The following is a 21,278-nucleotide window of genomic DNA, read 5'->3' on the forward strand; positions in this document are numbered from 1 at the left end:
ACCCAGTCTGCGTTCACTCCGGTTTTTTCCGTGGTATTTGTTAGGCACTTACTGTACGCCACTTTACGAAGCGCGGGGACGGATACGACCTAATCGTGTTGGACGCAGGCCCCGTTCCACTTGGGGGCTCACGGTGTTCATCCCCGTTTTTACAGAGGTGGCAACCGAGGCCCAGAGAAGTTAGGTGACTTGCCCAAGGTCACAAAGCAGACGAGCGGCAGAGCCGGGATTAGAACCCAGATCCTGCCGACTCCCAGGCCCGTGCCCTTTCTGCTACGCCGTGCTGCGTCCCCATTTCCATTCGGACGCTGAGGCGACGCTGAAACACGGAGCTACGGTTGGGACTCGGGGCTTGGCCGTCTGAAGAGACGGGCCACCTGAAAGGGCAGCTGTGGGTCCTGGATACTTTCTCTTTGGTTTCGGAAACTGCTCCGAGAGCCAAACTCCATTTTGGTTCTCCCTCTCTCATCCTCTGTCCGGCCTCTTGCTCCCTCAGTCCCCTCAGCTCGGGGATGCCGGAGAAGTGAGGGGGACGGGCGCGCAGCACTGGGTGATGGGAGGCTTCCTGGCGATAGTAATAATAATAATGTTGGTATTTGTTAAGCGCTTACTCTGTGCAGAGCACTGTTCTAAGCGCCGGGGGAGATACAGAGCAATCAGGTTGTCCCACGTGAGGCTCACGGTCTTCATCCCCATTTTCCAGATGAAGTAACTGAGGCCCAGAGAAGTGAAGTGACTCGCCCACAGTCACACAGCTGACAAGTGGCAGTGTCGGGATTCGAACGCATGATCTCTGACCCCCAAGCCCGGGCTCTTTCCACTGAGTCACGCCGCTTCCCACGAACCACGCTGGGGGTAGTCAGTCGTATTTATTGAGCGCTTACTGTGTGCAGAGCGCTGTACTGAGCACACGGGAGAGTACGATACAACAATAAGCAGACACATTCCCTGCTTACAGTCTAGAAGGGGAGACAGACATTAATCTAAATAAATAAATGATGGCCGTGCACATAGGTTTCGGGAGGGGGGATGAATGAAGGGAGCAAGTCAGGTCGACGCAGAAGGGAGCGGGAGAAGAGGAAAGGAGAGCCGCTGTTCCCCACTCTCCGGGCTCCTCGGGTGGAATGCCGTCGTTCGAAAAACTGCCGTGGGCCTCGGGTGGGTTTATCCACAGTGGCTGCTCTACTGCTCTCCCAACACCGGACGTTTATAATTTTACCCAGGGGACCCCGTGGTTTTACCTCTGCCCTTCCGGGGCGGACCCCGTTCAACCCCGTGCGTCTCACACCTCAGATACCCACCCCCCACTTCTCTTGCGAGGTGCATATTTCAGGAAGAAGGGAAACTCCCAAGGGCCCCCGCCCAACGGTGGGACACAGGTGTGTAATCGAAGGTCGTCCCCTCTTCCCCTCCACGTATCCCGGTAGATCTCCGACATTTACATCAGTGGAGAGTCGGGGGACATGTCGGCCAAGGAGAAGCTGCTCCTGTGGACACAGAAGGTGACCGCGGGCTACACGGGAATCAAATGCACCAACTTCTCCTCGTGCTGGAGCGACGGGAAGATGTTCAATGCACTTATTCACAGATACAGGTACGGGGCGGGATGGGGGTACGTCGTGGGGTGGGAGGGCCCTGTCTGCCTGGCCTCTCGAGATGCTCCTGCCCCCAGACTGAGTCCTGGATCTCCGTGAGACCCCCCTCCCCCCCAGAACGGCCGGAAACCCCGGAGGGTCCATAGAGACGGGGGCGGCTTCCCGCCTCCCCCAGCCTCCCGACTCCGGCTGGGAAAAGTCGCGCCCACGGCATCCGGTGGTACCGGCAGCCTCAGGCCGACGTTCCGGTTGGGATTTTTACAGACCCGACCTGGTAGACATGGAGAGGGTGCAGATCCAGAGTAACCGAGAGAACCTGGAGCAAGCCTTTGAAGTGGCCGAGAGACTCGGGGTCACGCGGTTGCTGGACGCCGAAGGTGAGAGATGAGGGACCTGGGGCAGATCGGGGGGAACGGCCCCGTCCGCTCCCCTCCGCCCCCTTTGCCCGGTCCCGGTCTTCTGACTCCGTCCCCTCTCGTTCTCCCCCACAGATGTGGATGTCCCATCGCCCGATGAAAAGTCGGTCATCACTTACGTGTCTTCGATCTACGATGCCTTCCCCAAGGTCCCCGAGGGAGGCGAAGGGATCAGCGCCACGGTAAGGGCAGATTTTAGCTCCAGACTACGCCCGACCCGAGGGGGCTTGGGAACATCAGACCTCGGGTGCCCTCGAGAGCAACCGGCTGTGTCCACCACCCGCAACGACCCACCCTCCTCGAACATCTCTTACGTCCCCATCCCGCAACTGGGTCCCCTGCCCACGGTCCTCCCGTGCTTGTGGTTATTTGGCATCAAATGACTCAGACCAGAAAAAGTGGGCCATTTACTGGCCCAAACTGGCTCATTTAATGTTTAAGAATCTTTCTGTGGTGACGTGGAGAGCCTGAGGCATCTCCGACCTGCCGGGGACCGGGTCTGTAGCCGGCGAGGGCGGAATACTTCCTTTGCCCCGTGAAAAGGAAAGCTCGATTGCTTAATATGGATCGAGCCCGCAGACGGGCACTGTCCTGACCTTCAAAGATGTCGTCCTTGCCCTTGGGAAGTTGGCGGTCTAAAGCGGTGACACACACGTAATCCGCTGGTGAAAGAGATTAGACTTTGGGATGCGTGACCGTTTGAGGTGGGAAAATACTTTTCTCTGGTGGTCTTTGAAACCAGAGTGTCTTCTGCCTGGAGGGGTGTGTGTCTTCTATGGAGGCAGGGGGATGGATGGAATGACCCCTTCCAAATCGTCCCCGGCCCTCCAGTCATACGATTCCACCTGGTGCGGAGGGTCGTGCGTCTGAGGAACTGTCTGGGAGCCCCGGGGTGCTCAGCCCCTTGAATAGCTCGATTGGTTTGATTGGGGGGTTTGGCCGGAAGCACCGAGCACTCTGACTCTGAGGGTCCCAGCCCCAAAGCCTCAGCCGAGGGACTCCGCAGCCCCTGATCAAGCCCGAGCCATCCAGGAACCCAGATAACTAAGCCTTCAGAGCCCCTTTTCTGGAGTCTCCCTCCGTCCAGAGGAATGCAGGAAGCGATCACCGTTTCGTTAGTCCTCTCCCCGGTTTTACCCACCCAATTGCCACCTCAGTCGTGGCTCAGTGGAAAGAGCACAGGCTTTGGAGTCAGAGGTCATGGGTTGGAGTCCCGGCTCTGCCACTTGTCAGCTGTGTGACTGTGGGCGAGTCACTTCACTTCTCTGTGCCTCAGTTACCTCATCTGTAAAATGGGGATTAAGACTGTGAGCCCCACGTGGGACAACCTGATTCCCCTGGGTCTACCCCGGCGCTTAGAACAGTGCTCTGCACATAGTAAGCGCTTAACATTATTATTATTATTATTGTTACGCCAGTGATGTGCTTCTATATTCACCACCACTTGTAGCTCTTGTATCCCGTTATTTAAGCACATGCCTACGTATCTGCTTTCTTTCTCGGTCCTCTCATTTAGTCGTTGAGAGCATCTTCCTCTCCCCCGCTATAGTGTAAGCTCCTCGAAGGCAGGGATCGCAGTTACCGAGTCTCTTGTGCTCTCCCACGCTCTTAGCGTCGTGCTTGGCACTCAGTAGGCCCTCCATGAATCCCGTTGACTGATCGGGAAACCCGGCTTAGAGTAAAAATGCACCGAAACATAGCTGGGACGTCTTCCTCTCTGGGTGAGTAAATATCGCTCTTCAGAGGATCTCTGACCCAGTCCTTTGCCAACAGGAAGTGGATTCCAGGTGGCAGGAATACCAGAATCGGGTGGACTCCCTCATCTCCTGGATCAAACAGCACACGATCCTGATGTCCGATAAATCCTTCCCCCAGAACCCCGTTGAATTAAAGGTAAAGCGTGGCTTGGGTTTGAAGATTCGACCGGACCCCGGGACACAGACGTCAGAGTTGGGAGTCTGTGGCCCGTTGGGGAGGGAGAGTGGAAAGCTGGACCCTGAATCCATCCCCCTCTAGACCGGTTGTGGGCAGGGAAGGTGTCTGCCAACTCTTTTGAATTGTCCTCGCCCAAGTCCTGCGCACAGTCGGCGCTCAGTAAGTACCACTGATCGACTTCCCGTGTCCCACTGCAGGCACTTTATAATCAGTACATACACTTCAAAGAAACTGAGATCCCAGCCAAGGAGAGAGAAAAAGGAAGAATAGAGGAACTGTACAAACTGCTCGAGGTAAGGCGGGCTGCTCCCGCCCTGAGATACGTTGTGGCCCAGTGGAAAACGGATGACGGGGGGTTATGGGACGTGGTCCAACCCGATGGCCTCGTATCTACCCCAACACTCTAAGCGGTGCTTGACATATAGTGAACGCTTAACGATTACCAGAATAATAAATAATGAACGGTCCCGGAGGGGACTCGCGGGAGAAGCTGTTCCCGGACCTTCAGGATAAGAGTGTCTCCGCTTGCTCCCGATTCCTAGGTCTGGATTGAATTTGGGCGAATTCAGCTCCCCCAGGGCCATCACCCTAACGATGTGGAAGAAGAGTGGGGAAAACTAATCCTCGAGATGCTGGAGCGAGAGAAGTCCTTGCGACCAGCGGTGGAAAGGTCAGCGAAGAATTCAACCAAGTCAACCCTCCAGAACCAACTATGGCCGCCTGAGCCCTTCCTCCTCCTAGTTCCTACGCGACTTTACGTCCATCCCCCGCGTGAGGTCGGACGCTCCTCGGAGGCCGCCCTCTATCCTCCTGATTTCCACACGACTCCGGGTCTGTCCCCCACGCTAGATTGGAAGCTCCTTGGAGGCCGGGGAGCGTGTCTTCTTCTCATGTCTCCTCCCAAGTTCTTAGTACAGTGCTTCGCACCGTGTAGCCCCTCTATAGGTACCACCGATTGGTTGATGGATGGGTTTGTTTCATTCTAGGCTGGAATTGCTGCTACAGATTGCGAACAAAATCCAGAACGGTGCTCTGAGTTGCGAAGAAAAACTGACACTAGCGAGAAACACTTTGCAGGCTGTAAGTGCGTGCCTCGGGCTCCCGCTTTCCTCTCGGGGTGGCAGAATGGTCCGGTTCGGCGGGGTAGGGGACCGCCCCCACCCCCAAAATGGTGTCACCTAGGAGTTGGAGCCACAGACGTGGATGGTAACGACCAGATGGGCCTCCTCCCCTCCCTAACCGTCCGTCTCCTCCCCGCCACAGGACACGGCCCACCTGGAGCTGGGCCAGTCGGTGCAGTACGAGTCGGAAGTCGTCCCGTACCTGCAGGAGGGCGAGGGGCTCATCAGGCAGCTGCAGGTGGACCTCCAGATCCTCCGAGATGAGAACTACTACCAGCTGGAGGAGCTTGCTTTCCGGTGAGCGGGTTAGAGGGAGGAGGACGTCTTGCCCACTGTAGGGGCTGCCGGATTCCCGACCTGGGTGTGGGCACAAGCCCCGGCTGACCTCTTCCCCTGTGTGTGTGAGCGGGGCGTCTTTGGACTGCACCCCTGCTCGTCCCTCAGCCTCGCTGGGTTAATAATAATAGTACTTGTTAAGCGCTTACTGCGTGCCAAGCGCTATTCTAAAGGGCTGGGGTAGATACAAGTTAATGAGGTTGGACACAGTCTCTGCCCACGTGGGACTCACGTTCTTAATCTGCCCCATCTTATGCTGCCCCGTCCCGCTTGCGTCCCCGGAAGCAAATCGTGAGAAGGAAGGGGGAAGCCCTTGGGTGGGTTTGTCCTCCGGGGGGCGGGTGTGGCGGCTGATCCCCCCCCCGCCCCCGTCTCTCACCCCCCTCCCCCCTCCCGCCCACCCCAGGATCCTGCGGCTGCAGGACGAGCTGGTGACCCTGCGGCTGGAATGCACGAACCTGTACAGGAAGGGCCACTTCACCACCCTGGAGCTCACGCAGCCCTCGGCCCTGACCACGGCCCCGTCCAAAGCGGAGCCGCTGACCAAGGGCACTCACACCACCTCCGCCTCCTGGTTCCGGAAGCCCATGACCCGGGCGGAGCTGGTGGCCATCTCGTCCTCTGAGGACGAAGGGAACCTGCGGTTCGTGTACGAGCTGCTGGCCTGGGTGGAGGAGATGCAGGTGGGTGAAGCACCGAGGGGTGGTGGGCGGCGGGGGGGGGGGGGGGGAAACGCTACGGTCTGTAGACCGTAGGCTCCCTGTGGGCAGGGAATATGTCTACCAGCTCCGTTAAAGTGTCCTCTCCCAAGTCACTTGGCCAGAATCACCCAGCGTTTCAGTTGGCTTGGACTGTTGTTTTGACTTGGCTTTGACTCCTCCTCCCGCTCCACCTCCTCCTCCTCCATCCCGTGGGCTTTCACTTGCCACATACGCCTTGGCTGAAGGTGACTGCTCTGAGACTTAATAATAATAATAATAATAATGATAATGGTATTTGTTAAGCACTCACTATGTGCAGAGCACTGTTCTAAGCGCTGGGATAGGTACAGGGTAATTAGGTTGTCCCACGTGAGGCTCACCGTCTTAATCCCCACTTTACAGATGAGGTAACTGAGGCACAGAGAAGTGGAGTGACTTGCCCACAGTCACACAGCTGACAAGTGGCAGAGCTGGGAGTCGAACCCCTGATCTCTGACTCCCAAACCCATGCTCTTTCCACCGAGCCACGCTGCTTCTCTTGACTCAGTGGGGCCAACTTGGCCCCGCTAAGCCAGCCCCGCTACGTGCCCGAAATCCATCGCTCCAGACCTCGTGAGACTCTTATTTATAGCTTCCTCACCTCATTTGGCCTTAAATATTTACATATCGTCCTTTTAAGCACTGCCTCTCGTACTTATCCACTTCCGCTCTTTTCTCCCAGCGAGTTATTTCGGGGTCTGTCTTCCCGTCCGAATTGTAAGCTCCCTGAGGGCTGGGATTGTAAGTGTGCTATCTCTATCACAGTCTCCCAAGTGCTTAGTACAGCCTTCTGCACAGAGTAGGTGCTCGGTAAGTACTGTCGCCTGACAGATGGTTAAGTTGATTCTAAAAGAGGGTGAAGAGCAGTCGGTCCCTGCTGCCCGATTCTGCCCGGATTGTCGCCTTTCTTTCTGGGCTTCGTGAAAGGAAGTTTCCAGAGAGGAACGCTAGGGGTTCGAGACCAGCCAGTTCCACTTCCTGTTATGGGAGCTCGGAAGGGGCAGAAGAGCATCTGGCTGATGGGAGAGGGAGTTTGGTCCCCTCCTGGGTCAGGCAAAATGCCTAGAAAATGGGTTAGACGACCCAGATCCCCCCACCACACATGCTGGGATCTCCTAATGTTCAGAAGCCTGCCGTTCCCGGGGTCTCAGCTCCGAGCACCTCCCCGATCTGGCATTTTGGGGGCGGCGGCTTTCGCTTGTCTGTCCGCAGATGAAACTGGAGAGGGCCGAGTGGGGCAGTGATCTCCCCAGCGTGGAGTCGCAGCTGGAGACCCAGCAGCACATCCACACCAGCGTGGAGGAACTGGGCTCCAGCGTCCAGGAGGCGAGGATGTACGAGGTGAGCGAGCACCCGGCCCCAGGCCCCAGAGCCGGAGGCGCTCCGCTCTGAGCGGAGGGCTTGACTCGCCGATGGAACGAGGAGGGCTGGCGAGAACTCTTGACCCGGAGAGAGAGGCGGGCGGATGATGGCAGAGAGAGTTTGCCCGGAGGAGGCATCTGTTGCCAGGCACGGAGGTGCCAAGGCCCCTAGTCAGAATAATAATAAGAACTGTGGCGTTTATTAGGCGCTTACTGTGTGCCGAGCACTGTACTAAGCGCTGGGGTAAATGCAAGATTATCCGGTCAGAGCCATTTGGAATGCCCAGTTTAATGGGGAGGGAGGACAGGTGTGGAATCCCCATTTTACAGATGACGAAACTGAGGTACCGAGCGGTGAAGTGACTTGCCCACTTTCACACAGCAGGGAAGTGACTGATGGTCAGGAGAATACCAGAGTTGGGTACCACGGTCAGCTTTGCCCTCGGTGACTCTTGTGGTTGGCAAAGATGCCTCCCTTCTTTTCTTCTAGGCCTCATCCCTCAGGAGAAGGAAGCTCTTAGCGTTCATGATTCTGGTCCTTGTCGGTGACCGGCTATCACGCCAAGAGCTGAAACAAAGCCCGTGACCTTGCTCGTTTAGTCTCTCTGCAGGAAAGCGGGCCACTTTCCAGAGCATTTTCCCATCTCTCCCTCTCCTCAGGGCAAGATGTCTCAGAATTTCCGCACCAGCTACGCTGAAACGCTGGGGAAGCTGGAGACGCAGTACTGTAAACTGATGGTGAGTGGAGACGGTCCAGGCCGTTTCCCGGGGCTCCCCGACGGAAGAACCGAAGACCTGGGCTGGACCAAGTTACCGACCGATCCGACACATCCGCCCCTGACCCTTTCTTTCGATTCACATAGGACTCTATCCTTACGCTCGCTGGCTCTTCCCAAAGGATTTGCCGGGAATTGTTACTCCTGTTGGTTTCCAAACAAACAGATTCGCTCCCAGCTGTCGCCTGGCACCGAATCTGGATCGCTTCCCCACGTTCTCCCGAGGAAAGCAAAGCCACGGCCAGACCTGGGTCCCGCCTCTGGGGAACTCAGTCGGAAGGGGGCGGGTGCCGTGGCGAGCAACCCCACGTCTCGGGAGGGAATCTGTTCCAGAACCTAAACGGCCTCGGGGGGTTCATTTTTCCCCTAAGGTTCCCCCTAGAATCCTGGCTCTCTCCTGGGCCCTGGCTCGCTCCTCCTCCAGGGTGTAAGCGCCTTGCGGGTAGGAAATACGTTCACCGCCTCTTTTGGATTGTACCGTCTCAAGCGCTTAGTTTAGTACTCTGCGTGCCCACAGGAAGTGCTCAGTCTATTCCACTGATTGATTAATTGGGGACTTATCCTTTCTGGAGCAAAAGGGGCCGGCAGGGCTCCCGGGAAGTCCCCAGCACGACCCCTCCGCCCATCAGGCTTTTCCGCCTTCCGGAAGGTGGCTCCCAATCCCCCTCCCGTGACTTTAACGCAAGTCGTTTCGATTCTGCAGGAGACTTCCGGCTCCCGCCTGCGGCACTTGGAGAGCCTGCACAGATTTGTCTCCAGAGCCACGGCCGAGCTGATCTGGTTGAACGAGAAGGAGGAGGAGGAGCTGGCCTACGATTGGAGCGACAACAATCCCAACGTCACGGCCAAGAGGAATTACTTCTCCGTGAGTCCGGGCCGGATCCCTAGAAATTCTGCCGGGTCTGCCGGGCTTGGGCGAACCACCCCGGCCTGGGTCCCAGAGGCCCTTGCCAACTCAATCGGGCCTTTGCCCGGTTGGGAGGGGGGGAAAAGGTCAAGTTCTGAGGATTGGCATTTGTCCATGGAGGAGAATCTGCCTAGAGCAATCAGTCAGTCAGAGCTAATGGGTAGGAATGGGTCTATTTGTTGTTATATTATACCCTTCCAAGCGCTTCGCGCACATTAAGGGCTCAATAAGTGCGATGGAATGATTGGAAGTTATTTATTGAGAGCTTACTTTTATATATATATATATATATTTACCTATATACATGGTGTTTAAGTGCTCACTTTGTGTCAAACACTGCCCTAAGTACAGCGCTCAGTACAGTGCCTGGCACATAGTAAGCACTTTACAGACACCACAGTTACTATTATTGTTATTATCACTATTATTATCCGTGGTTGGCGAGCTTACCCACGCGTGGTCCCCTCGTCAGGAGTTGCGGATGGAGCTGGAAGAGAAACAAGACGTGTTCCGCTCTCTCCAAGACACCGCGGAGCTGCTGTCCTCGGAGAATCACCCGGCCAAGCAGACCGTAGAGGTGTGGGGCGTGGGGAGGGGCCAGAGCGCCTCAAAACGCGCGTGGTGTGCGGCGTGGGGGGAAGGGGGAAGACCGCCTCATCCCTCAGGAGAGCCGTCCACTGGCATTTGCCAAGAACCACCCTTCCCGGGGCCACTCGGGTCTCTCATCCGTCCTTTTAGATCGGGGTGGGGGGTTTAACACCCGTTTGGGGTGGAGGTCACGGGGGGACGACGTCGGTCTGTGTTTTTGCAGGCGTACAGTGCGGCCGTCCAGTCCCAGTGGCAGTGGATCAGGCAGCTGTGCCTGTGCGTGGAGCAGCACGTGAAGGAGAACACCGCTTACTTTCAGGTACGTAGCCTGGGGCCGCTCGCCCCAGCTGCGATCTCGGTCGATAAACAGTAGTCGCCGTCAGAACCGCTGCCACAGTAGTGGTCCTTGCGTGAAGAGGACGCCGCACACCGGCAGACGGCATCCGTGAGCGACGGTGAGAGAGAATTTCCCGCTCACTTGCCCACTTGGCTCAGAAGAATACAGCTGGTTAAGAGGGGAATGATACGGATGCACCTCTTCTCCCCACTGGCCATCTCGCGGTGTGCGGGCGGGAGGTTCGGGTGAGAGAGTGCGCATGGTTCAGCGCGAGCCATCACCGCTACTGTAGAAACAACCCTCTGGCAGCTTGGCTCAGCGGAGAGAGCCCGGGCTTGGGAGTCAGAAGTCATGGGTTCGAATGCTGGCTCTGCCTCTTGTCAGCTGTGTGGCTATGGGCAAGTCACTTCACTTCTCTGTGCCTCAGTTACCTCATCTGTAAAATGGGGGTTAAGACCGTGAGCCTCATGTGGGACAACCCGATTACCCTGTATCTACCCCAGCACTTGGAACAGTGCTCTGCACATAGTAAGTGCTTAACCAATGCCAACATTATTATTATTATTGTTGTTAGAGCCAGAGTGGGATGTGAAGAAAGTGGTTTCCATCTGCACGGGCTGCTGTGCCGGGATTCTTGGCTCTCCTGCAGATGTACCGATCTCCAGTCACCTCTTGTTGGCCGACGCAAACAGGCTCCCGTCGTCTTATTGCAAATTGCGGGGACCCTTCAGTCCTGCAAACTGTGGGGGCCGGAGGCAGAGGGGCCTAGTGCACGGGATGGGGGGAGTCAGTAGATCCACGTTCTAATCCCAGCTCTGCCACCGACAGCTACGGCCGAGTCACTTGACTGCTCTGGGCCTCAATTTACCCGTCTGTGAAATGGGAAAGAGAGGCCCACAGTCCCAAACTTAGGTTGTGAGCCCTTGTGGGAGAGGGCCTGGGTCCGATCTGATCATCTTGTATCTTCCTCAGCGTTTTGCCCAGCGCTGAGGCCCAGAGAGCGCACATATTAAATACCGTAGATGTTATTCCTCATCAGACCCAGGGACGTCACCTCACAGGGGAGTGAACGGAAGCCAAGATAACGAGAACGAAACAGGCAGACTCCTCTGGGGCTTTAGGGTGGGGTTCGTATTGGCTGAGCCCAGGTTATGAAGATGACTTTGGGAGCCATTTGGCTCTGTTTAATGGGGGGCTCCTTCCTACCTTGGAAGCCAGGGGTTCCTGGTACTATAATGATATTTATGAAATGCTTAATGCGTGCAGAGCACTGCACTCTACACTGGGAGAGAGTACACGGGTGGGGATTAAACACGGTCCTCTGCCCCTCGGGAGGGCTCGCAATCCCGGTTCTCTGAACCCTCTAGCCTGTAAGTTTGTCGTAGGCAGGGAAGGTGTCTGTTATATTGTCACATCGTACTCTCCCAAGTGCCTAATACAGTGTTCTGCACGAGGTAAGCGCTCAATAAATGCGACTGACTGACTGCACGTCCCCCCGCCCCCGTTGTCTCCCTGCAGTTCTTCAGCGACGCGCGCGATTTGGAGGCGTTCCTACGTAACCTCCAGGACTCCATCAAACGGAAATATTCCTGCGACCACAACACCAGCCTGCTACGCCTCGAGGACCTGCTCCAAGACTCCATGGTGGGTGTAGCCTACACCTCACCTCTCGGAGGGGCTTTCCGGCCCCCTCCGAACCTCCGGGAAAAGAAGCTCCATCCGGCGGGGACGGGGCCGCCCTCGTTAAGTCAGGCAGTGTGGTTTACTGAGTGCTAACTGTGGGCGGACTACGCGTTTGAGAGAGCGCGACGGTAGATGGTAGATGCGATCCCTGCCCTCAAGGAGCTCACCCTCCCGACGACCGCAGGACGAATCGATTGGATAAAGTCTTGTCCGCCGGGCCGGTTGAGATCAGAAAACTTTCTCCTCCTCCCCCTCTTTCTCTCTTCTTTTCTAGCAACGGTTGCTAATGAGGTTTCTGGCGCAGCCCCAGTCTGATTTTTTTTTTAATGTGATGATACCTAGAGCGCAGCAGGGTGTTGGAGCAGAGAGGAGGTGGCCCTAGGCACCTTCCCCCTTTCCTTCCTCGTCAAGGAAGCTGACGAGGTCAGCTGACGAGCTGACGGCAGGTTAGGTTCTGATCGCAGCCTCCATTCGGGTCTGGTTTGCCAGGAGTTGAAAGCCTTGGGAGCCGAGTGGCCCCTCCGCCCGATCGATTTAGGCCCCGAAATAGACCAGCATTTAATCCAAATCTATTTTTGGCTCATTCGCCCGCCGAGCTATCCTTTCCTGAAGGTTGGTAATCAAGTCGGGTGCGGGGATGTTGGCATTATTAAACGTGAGTGGGCCTTCTCCACAGCCGACGGGAATGTCTCTCTTGTCTCCCTCACCTGGAGTCCAGGCTGGACACCCAAGGCCTGTGGAAAACCACCTACTACACCACCACAAATAAGCAGTCGGCAGTAGACACTAAAGGGAAGACTTGAGAGAGAAGCAGCGTGGCCTAGTGCGAGGATCTTGGGCCTGGGAGTCAGGGAACCTGGGTTCCAGTCCTAGCTCTGCCACTTGCCTGATGTGTGAGCTAGAACGTGCCACCTCACCGCTGGGTCTCAGTTTCCTCATCTTAAAATGGGGATTCAATACCTGTTCTCCCTCCCCCTTGGACTGCGAGCCCCAAGTAGGACAGGGACTTTGTCTGACAAGATCTCCTATTTCCCCCAGTGCTTTGCACGCACACGGTGTTTAACGAATACTACAGTTATTAGGGAGCGAGCAGTGCATCCAAATACGAAGCGCCGATTGCGACCTTCAATTCCCTGCCGAGCAGACAACCTCTGGTCCGGGCATTCGTCCGGACTCCTTATCCTGTAATACTTCAGGGGTTAAACATGGATGTGGGCATTCAGCTGAGGAAGCACATGGAAATCCACCCGCGACAGCACTAACTAAGGGCAGGAAGGGCTAATTGCCTAATGTTCCTCTCCATGCTGATCTCCTCTCCCTTCCCCCGGCTCCACCTTTTGTCTCCCCCGACATAGGGTAACTTTGCTGAGCTCATTGTCATCTTTCTTCTTCCCCTTGAGGGCCAAGGCTCGGTTCCCTCCTCTCCAGGACGGGGGCTACAGGCTGGCGGAGTCACCGGGGGCCCGGGGTGACCCGGGTCTCCCCCTCGGTTTGTTCGCTCGGGAATTCGGGACGGGGGAACGTCTGTCCCGGCTTCTGGTGGTCTTCAGAGTTTCCTTTCTCCGACGAGGATTTGACCTCTGGGACCCGAGACCCTGGGGTCAGGGTCAGGGGGTCAGAAACCGGCACCTGGGGTGCGGCCGCCTCTGCTTTAATGGAGCGGAGGCGGAGAGCCCAGATCTGAAACGTGGAACAGGATGGCCGTGTCTCCTTGACCTATTCCCATCTTTTCTCTTAACTCCCGAGTTAAAAGTTGTATTTCTTCCAACCATGCTCCCTGGGACAGGCACAGGTAGTTGATTTAAGCATTTCTTTTCTTCAATATTCTTTCCTCTATGATGATGGTTCCTGGCATTATTACCTCCTTCCCCCCCTTCCCTCCCTCTGCTCATCCCATCCACTCTCATCAATCGATCAATCAATCAGTGGTGTACTTATCGAGCACTTTCTGTGTGCAGAGCACTGTACCGAGTGCTTGGGGGCGTAGGGTATAACAGCGTATAACACGCATTCCCCGCCCACGACGAGCTTACGGTCTAGAGGACGAGCTTGCAGTCCGTCCTGCCCTCCGGGCTTGGAGTCCTCAAGTCCAAGCCGACCCATCCTGGTTAATGAGGCAAGACCTCGATCCTCTGCTGCACAGTCAGTCTGTTTAGGTATTGGCAGTGCTTCTCTACCATTTCCTCCTGAGGTAACAAGGCTATCGGGTTAGTAGAAGTTGGAGAGTTTCAATTCTGGGGAGGATCTTCCTCTGAAACCAAACTAAATTTTGATGGATGACCAAAAGCCCCACGGGCTGCCGAGTTTACTGCTTTAACCTTGGTGGGGGTCTTGACCGGCTGCCTTGGTTGAAGAAATTAGATATTTCGATGGGCGGCTCGAGCTTGCTCTCTCCGGACAGTGAAACCCGGGGGGGACGGAGCTTGGACGATTTAATTTGGTGGGTTATTGGGTTTGTCTTAAGAGCAAGAAAGGCAGTACGGGAAACGGCGTGGTCTAGTGGTTAAAGCCCAGGCCTGGGAGCCAGAGTACTTGGGCTCTAAATCCGGCTCTGCCACTTGCCTGCTGCCCGGCCTTGGACAAGTCACTTAACTTCTCTGGACCTCAGTTTCCTCTCCTGGAAAAATGGGTATTCAATACCTGTTCTCCTTCCTAGGTAGAGTGTGAGCCCCATGTCGGACAGGGGGCTCGATTAACTTGCATCTACCTCAGTGCTTAGAACAATGTTTGTTACCTAGAAGGCGCTTAACAAATACCGCTTAAAAAGAAAACCGAAGCGTTTGAACTCTCCAGCTTCTTCCTAACGTGGTGGCATGCCCCAGTTTTCCAAGAGAGAGCTTGGCTTACTGTCACTAATGTATGATGGTTGGCAAGCTACGTTTCGAGAAGCCCGTCGACGACGACCTATGCATGCGAATTTATGGCTCACGGGAACCGGGAGAAGGCCTGTAAAAATCCCGGTGCCCCAGAGCTGACGGGAAGACGGGGACGTTCTCCTCTTCCCTCCATCCCGGGTTTATCTCATATTCCTCCGCTGGCTGGCAGGATTGGCATTGGGTTCTGCTTGGTTCCGGGTTGGTCCTCTCAACTAGCAGCCTTTATGCCCCCCCGCTCTTTCTCTCTCCCCTCACAGGATGAAAAGGAGCAGCTCATTCAGTCAAAGAGTTCAATCGCCAGTCTCGTGGGAAGGTCGAAGACCATTGTCCAACTGAAGCCAAGGAATCCCGACCACATGCTGAAGAATACCATCTCGGTCAAGGCCATCTGTGACTATCGCCAGATTGAGGTACGCACGGGAAGCCGTGGGATTTGAATCTGAGTTGTCAATGGAAGGACGCGAGGGAAGAGGGAAGATGGTAGATGGAAAGAAGAGGAGAGATGGCAAGACCGGACAGTTCTAGTGGTTGATGGAAAGCAGAGGGGGAGTGCCTCACTGCTAAGGCAGAGAATGGATGAAGAGGCAATTTATCAATGTGTGGTATGAAGCGTTTACTAAGGGCTGACCACTACCTAAGCACTGGGTTGGAAATCCGATAATCAGAGATACAAGGGAGGAGGAATCCAGCTGTAAAGGTGGGTGGAGAAACTCCTTTATGGAGCGAGGATGGGGAAGCGGGGTAATAAGAAGAAGAAGAACTGTGGTACTTGTGAAGCACTCACTATGTGCCAAGCACTGTACTAAGCCCTGGGATAGAAATGAGGTCATCAGGTAGGACACAGTCACCATCCCACACGGGTCTCCCGGTCTAAGATGGAGGGAGAACAGGTATGTTATCGCCATTTTCCGGAAGATGAAACTAGTAAGCCAAGAAGTGAAGTGACTAGGCCATAGTTACACGGCAGGCAAGTGGCAGAACCGGGATTAGAACCCAAGTCCTCTGACTCTTAAGCCCAAACTCTTGCCACAAAGATGCACTGCTTCTTCGAGGTTCCAGAAGGGGCCAGGTTCTGTTCTCAACTCTTTCCCGATCCCATGGCTGCCTTCATCCAGCTCCTTCAGGTCTAGGCTCCCACAAAACTAGCTTGCTCCCGGCCTTCCTCCCAGGATAGAGGGGAAGACTGGGGAGTCATTATCCTGCACTCCCTGCTGGCCCGGCCCGAGGCTTAACTTTCTCTTTCCAAAGGGAGTCGGAGCCGACAGGGTTCCCGTTTCCAGGGGCGGCCCCCAGCCCTTCCTTAGCCTGCTGACGTCCCCCAGGACATTCGTTCATTCAGTCGTATTTGTTGAGCGCTTACCGTGTGCAGAGCACTGTACTAAGTGTTTGGGATAGTACATTATAACAATAAACAGACACATTCCGTATCCACAACGAGCTTACAGTCTAGAGGGAGACACATTACTCACGTGGGAAATGAGCCGTTTCAAAAACCCAACCTCAGCACGCGGTGACCCCAGCGTCTCTGGAAAACCATCCTCCGGAAAACCGTCCTCCGGAAATCCCTCCTCCGGAGCCTCTGAGCCGCGGGCCGGAGGCCTCAGGGTGAAGCCCCGCGGTGATCGGAACCCGCCTGCTTTATCCCCCTCCCCAGATCACGATCTGTAAGAACGACGAGTGTGTCCTGGAAGATAATTCCCACCGAACCAAATGGAAGGTGATCAGCCCCACGGGAAACGAGGCGATGGTGCCATCCGTGTGCTTCCTCATCCCCCCGCCCAATAAAGAGGCCGTTGAGATGGCCAACAGGTAATCTCCGTGGGCTCGGGATGGCTGTTGCCGGGGTCTCATTCTGGTGATCCGAGTTGGCTCCCATTTTCACTGATCTCCCTCAAGAGTAACAATAATTGTGGTGTTCGTTAAGTCTTAATTGTGTGCCAGATACTGTATTAAGCGCTCAGGTAGATACAGGCTAACCGAGCTAGACACAATCCACATCCCTCATGGACAGATGAGGGACAGATGGGGTAACTCGGGCACCAAAAAGTTAACTAATAATAATAATTATGGTGCTCGTTAAGCACTTACAGTGTGCCAAGCCCTCTTCTAAACACTGAGGGAGATACAATTTAATCCGGTTGGACAGAGTCCCTGACCCACGTGGGACCCACAGTCTTAATCCCCATTTTACGGATGAGGTAACTGAGGCCCGGAGAAGTTGAGTGACTCGTCCAACATCACACAGCAGACTTGTGGCGGAGCTGGGATTAGAACCCAGGTCCTTATGACTCCCGGGCTCGTGCTCTATCCACTGGGCCACCTCATCTTCCCTCAAGGGAGTTCTGATGCCCCTGGATCTTGATCTCCCTGCAGACTTTAAAGCTTCTCATGGGCAGGGATCACATCTGCCAACTCTGTTGTATTTTTCCAAGGCTCAGTACAGGGCACTCCCACATTAAGCACCCAGTAAATCCATTGATTAATTGATCTTAAAGCTATTTATATAGGCTTTTCAAAAATTCCCTGTTACAGAGGCATTCGTAATCATCCATCACTCAGTGGAATTTATGGAGCGCTTCCTGTGTGCGAAGCACTGTACTTAGTGCTTGGGGAAGTATAATAGAATCAACTCCACCCCAGCTGCCTCTTAGCATTGCCCCCACATCCTTTACCGTTTTTTTCCCCTCGAAAACCTTCAAGCAAGGTTTGAAAGTAAGCACCCCAATTTACCAGCCCCAACTTTTTAGCAGCCTGCCATCTTCCTAGGAGTTGCTCTGGGAATAAAGCGAGTTATAGATTCCTCTTTCTTCCACTCTTGTTGAACGTATGAGAGTTTTCTTCTTTCCAAGGCCGTTCTCAAAGCAGTAAGCGCCTCGCTGAACGGCTTCCCGAATAAATGTCCCTAAAATGAGGTTTGGGGAGAAACTCCTGCTCTGGAGTTTCTGCTTTCTGGGTCACTGCTGCTGAGTTAATGACCATCTTCCACATCACAACCCACTCCTTTCTTGACTTTAGCATTCAAGAGGCCCCTAGATACTCAGAAACAAAATTGTTCTCTTCCCTGTGGCTCGAGAGGAAAGATGATAGGACGGTGGGCAGGCTAAGCACACATCTGGTGCCTTTAAAAAAAAAAAAAAAGTGTCTGTTAAACACATACTGGGTACCAGACACTGTACTGAGTCCCGGAGTAGATACAAGCTAATTAGGTTGGACACAATCCATGCCCCACGAGGGGTTCCCGTTTTCCAGGTGAAGTAGCTGAGGCACAGAGAAGTGAAGTGACTTTCCCATGGTCGCACAGCAGACAGGCGGCGGAACTGGGATTAGAACCCAGGTCGTGGTGACTCCCAGGATTGTTCTCGGTACAATAGGCCACACTGCTCCTTCGGTATCTTTGTTCTGGAAATCTGCCAACTGATCCCACCGGCATCTCCCACGTAGCCGGCCCAGATCTTATTTGGTACCGGCTCAGATTAATTTGGGGGGCATTCAAAGCAACCGTGAATTGGGGACTGTGAACCCCAGTGAAGCTGCTTTAGAGGAGTGGGCGGGGGGGGTCACCGTCTCCTTGTGACGGCTAACTCTGGCCAGTTTCTGCAAGGTTTCCCTCGCGTATATAGAAACAGGCCACACCGAGCATTAGCTTAGATCGCCACTCTTAGACGTTCTTATAACTCCTCCGATGCCCTTGCTTGCTCTCAGCTGATCTCTTTATTTTGATGTGGTGTGTTTGAAGTCTTCTTTCAAATCCTGTCTGCCTTCGCTATCCAGTTGTGCGGAGGATTAAGTGAGCAGTCTTGCTCGACACCTTGATTTTTATCTTGTCGCTGTGGAGTAGAGGAGTTGCCAGGTAGAGCCCTATGGCGGGCGTCGGTCATTTACTGAGGGCTTATCACACGCGGGGCACTGTATTAAGCGCTTGGGGGAGCACAGCAGAGGTGACAGTCATGTTCCCCATCCACAGTTAGCTTACAGTCTTTGAAATGAAAACTTTATCATGGTTGTTTTGGGGATTTCTTTATGTTGAAAGTATTGGTAGATGAAAACCCTAGTCATAGGAAAACCTCAGGCATGTGGGACCTAAAGAAATAGGGTTTTCTGACCAGAGAGACGGTTTCTCCAGGATTCCTGGAGAGAGCCTTCGCTCCCTGACTCCTTGTGAGCCTGAGGAGAGGGGCGTCCTGGGAAAACTGAGGTGCGTACTAAGCGCTTGGGAGAGTACGATATAACAATAAACGGACACATTCCCTGCCCACAAGGCGCTTACATTCTAGAGAACACTGTACTAAGCACTTGGGAGAGTACGATATAACAATAAACGGACACATTCCCTGCCCACAACGAGCTTGCATTCTAGAGAACACTGTACTAAGCGCTTGGGAGAGTTCGATATTACAATAAACAGACACATTCCCTGCCCACAACCAGCTTACAGCCTAGAGAACACTGTGCTAAGCACTTGGGAGAGTTCGATATGACAATAAGCAGACACATTCTCTGCCCACAAGGAGCTTAGAGTCTAGAGGACACTGTGCTAAATGCTTGGGAGAGTTCGATATGACAATAAACAGACACATTCTCTGCCCACAAGGAGCTTAGAGTCTAGAGGGGGTCACGGACGCTAATATAAATTAGGAAATTACAGATATGGACATGGGGTCTCGTACTCTTTTCAGGGTGGAGCAGTCCTATCAGAAGGTGATGACTCTGTGGCATCAACTGCACGTGAACACAAAGAGCCTCATCTCCTGGAACTACCTGCGAAAGGACCTGGATCTCGTGCAGAGCTGGAATCCGGAGAAGGTGATTTAGAAAGAGCCCCTCTGGGCTACCGCAGGGGAGGGCTAGCTGGACTCTCCCAGAAGAAAATAATAATGAGGATAATAGTGGTATTTGTTAAGCGCTTACTATGTAGCAGGCACTGGAGTAGATGCAAGGTAATTGAATCGTGCCCCACTTGGGGCTCACAGTCTCAATCCCCATTTTACAGATGAGGTAACTGAGGCACCGGAAAGTGAAGTAACTTGCCCGGCTTCACCCAGCAGACGAGTGGCAGAGCCGGGATTAGAATCTGGGTGGTTCTGACTCCCAGACCCATGCTCTATCCACTAGGCCATGCTGCTTTTCAGCAATTATAACGTTTGAGGTATTTAAGCGCTTGCTTTGTGCCCACTGCTGTGCCAAACGCTGAAGTAGATTCAGCGCAATTGGTTGGACACAGTCCCACATGGGGCTCACGGTCTCAGGGAGAAGAGTAGGTATCGAATCTCCATTTTGCAGATGAGGGAACTGAGGCACAGAGAAATGGAAAGACTTGCCCATGGTCACACAGCAGACAAGGGGCAGACCTGGGATTAGGACCCAGAACCTCTGACTGCAGGCCCGTGCTCTTTCCGTTATGTTACACTGCTTCTCCAGACCCTTAATCAATAATATCTATTGCACTTCTGCTGGGTGCAGTACATTGTACTAAGCACTTAATAGTAAAGCTTGGCTCAGTGGGAAGAGCCTGGGCTTCGGAGTCAGAGGTCATGGGTTCGAATCCCGCCTCTGCCATCTGTCAGCTGTGTGACTGTGGGCAAGTCACTTCACTTCTCTGGGCCTCAGTTACCTCATCTGGAAAATGGGAATTAACTGTGAGCCTCACGTGGGACAACCTGATGACCCTGTATCTACCCCAGCGCTTAGAGCAGTGCTCTGCACATAGTAAGCGCTTAACAAATACCAACATTATTATTAAAAGAACTCTGCCCTCAAGTAGCTTTGTGAACTGACTGGAGAAAAGTGAGGTTGAGAATCCCTGTGGGGAGAAGGAATCCGGGGGACACAGTTAACTCTCACAATAACAAAGCTCAAAGGGTCCTAGATTTGTGTTTGTAAATCTGAAATTTGGACAGCACAGACTTTTCTTAATATTCTTTAAAATGAAAACTTTATCATGGTTGGGGTCTTCTTTAAGCTGAAAGTATTGGTAGATGAAAACCCTAGTCACAGGAAAACCTCAGGCACGTGAGACCGAAGGAAAAAGGCTTTTCCGAACAGAGACGGTATCTACAGGATTCCAGGAGAGAGCCTTGGCTCCCTGACTCCTTGTGAGCCTGAGGAGAGGAGCGCCCTGGAGAAACCGAGGTGCCTTGGGCCGGGCCCCCAGGTTGGGGGTTAACGCTCGCTCGTCCTCCCAGGTCCGATCGTTGCCCCCCGGGGAATGCCATCAGACCATGAAGAGCCTCCGGGCCCACTACGAGGACTTCCTGCAAGACAGCCGGGACTCCGAGCTCTTCTCCGTGGCTGACCGCCTGCGCCTGGAGAAGGAGGTGGATGGTTGCAAGGAGCATTTCCAGCGGCTTCTGGAATCTGTGGAGAACGGTAGGGAGGGAGCCGCGGGAGAGGGGTAAAAGACCGCTCCTCAGGGGGACGGTCCAAACTCAGTCGTTTCCGTCTGACCTGAGGGCTACAGAGCGGCCCATCACCCTCTTACCGTTCCAAAGGCAGAAAACCGGAGAGTGGGAGGAAGCAGAGTCGGCAGGTGCCGGGGATTTTGGCAGGGAGCGGCTAGGTTTGCTGGCCCTTCAGTCGGGCCTTCGCAGCCGGGTCCGGCGGGGAACCG

At 54.4% G+C, this 21,278-nt stretch overlaps 1 protein-coding gene across 1 annotated transcript in view; it reads left to right on the forward strand.

Annotated features, from left to right (window-relative positions):
- The window catches only part of MACF1 (microtubule actin crosslinking factor 1), a 291,335-nt gene that overhangs the window by 132,310 nt on the left and 137,747 nt on the right, over positions 1–21,278 (forward strand). The window contains 19 exon segments of the mRNA XM_029080290.1: positions 1,428–1,594; positions 1,860–1,972; positions 2,087–2,193; positions 3,785–3,904; positions 4,144–4,239; positions 4,489–4,616; positions 4,933–5,026; positions 5,210–5,364; positions 5,810–6,086; positions 7,356–7,484; positions 8,165–8,242; positions 8,984–9,145; positions 9,660–9,764; positions 9,999–10,094; positions 11,631–11,756; positions 14,929–15,081; positions 16,326–16,480; positions 19,348–19,474; positions 20,854–21,037. Of these exon segments, the coding sequence (XP_028936123.1) occupies positions 1,428–1,594; positions 1,860–1,972; positions 2,087–2,193; positions 3,785–3,904; positions 4,144–4,239; positions 4,489–4,616; positions 4,933–5,026; positions 5,210–5,364; positions 5,810–6,086; positions 7,356–7,484; positions 8,165–8,242; positions 8,984–9,145; positions 9,660–9,764; positions 9,999–10,094; positions 11,631–11,756; positions 14,929–15,081; positions 16,326–16,480; positions 19,348–19,474; positions 20,854–21,037 (2,572 nt within the window).

Source organism: Ornithorhynchus anatinus, chromosome 16, assembly GCF_004115215.2.
Source record: "Ornithorhynchus anatinus isolate Pmale09 chromosome 16, mOrnAna1.pri.v4, whole genome shotgun sequence".
NCBI lineage: Eukaryota > Metazoa > Chordata > Mammalia > Monotremata > Ornithorhynchidae > Ornithorhynchus > Ornithorhynchus anatinus.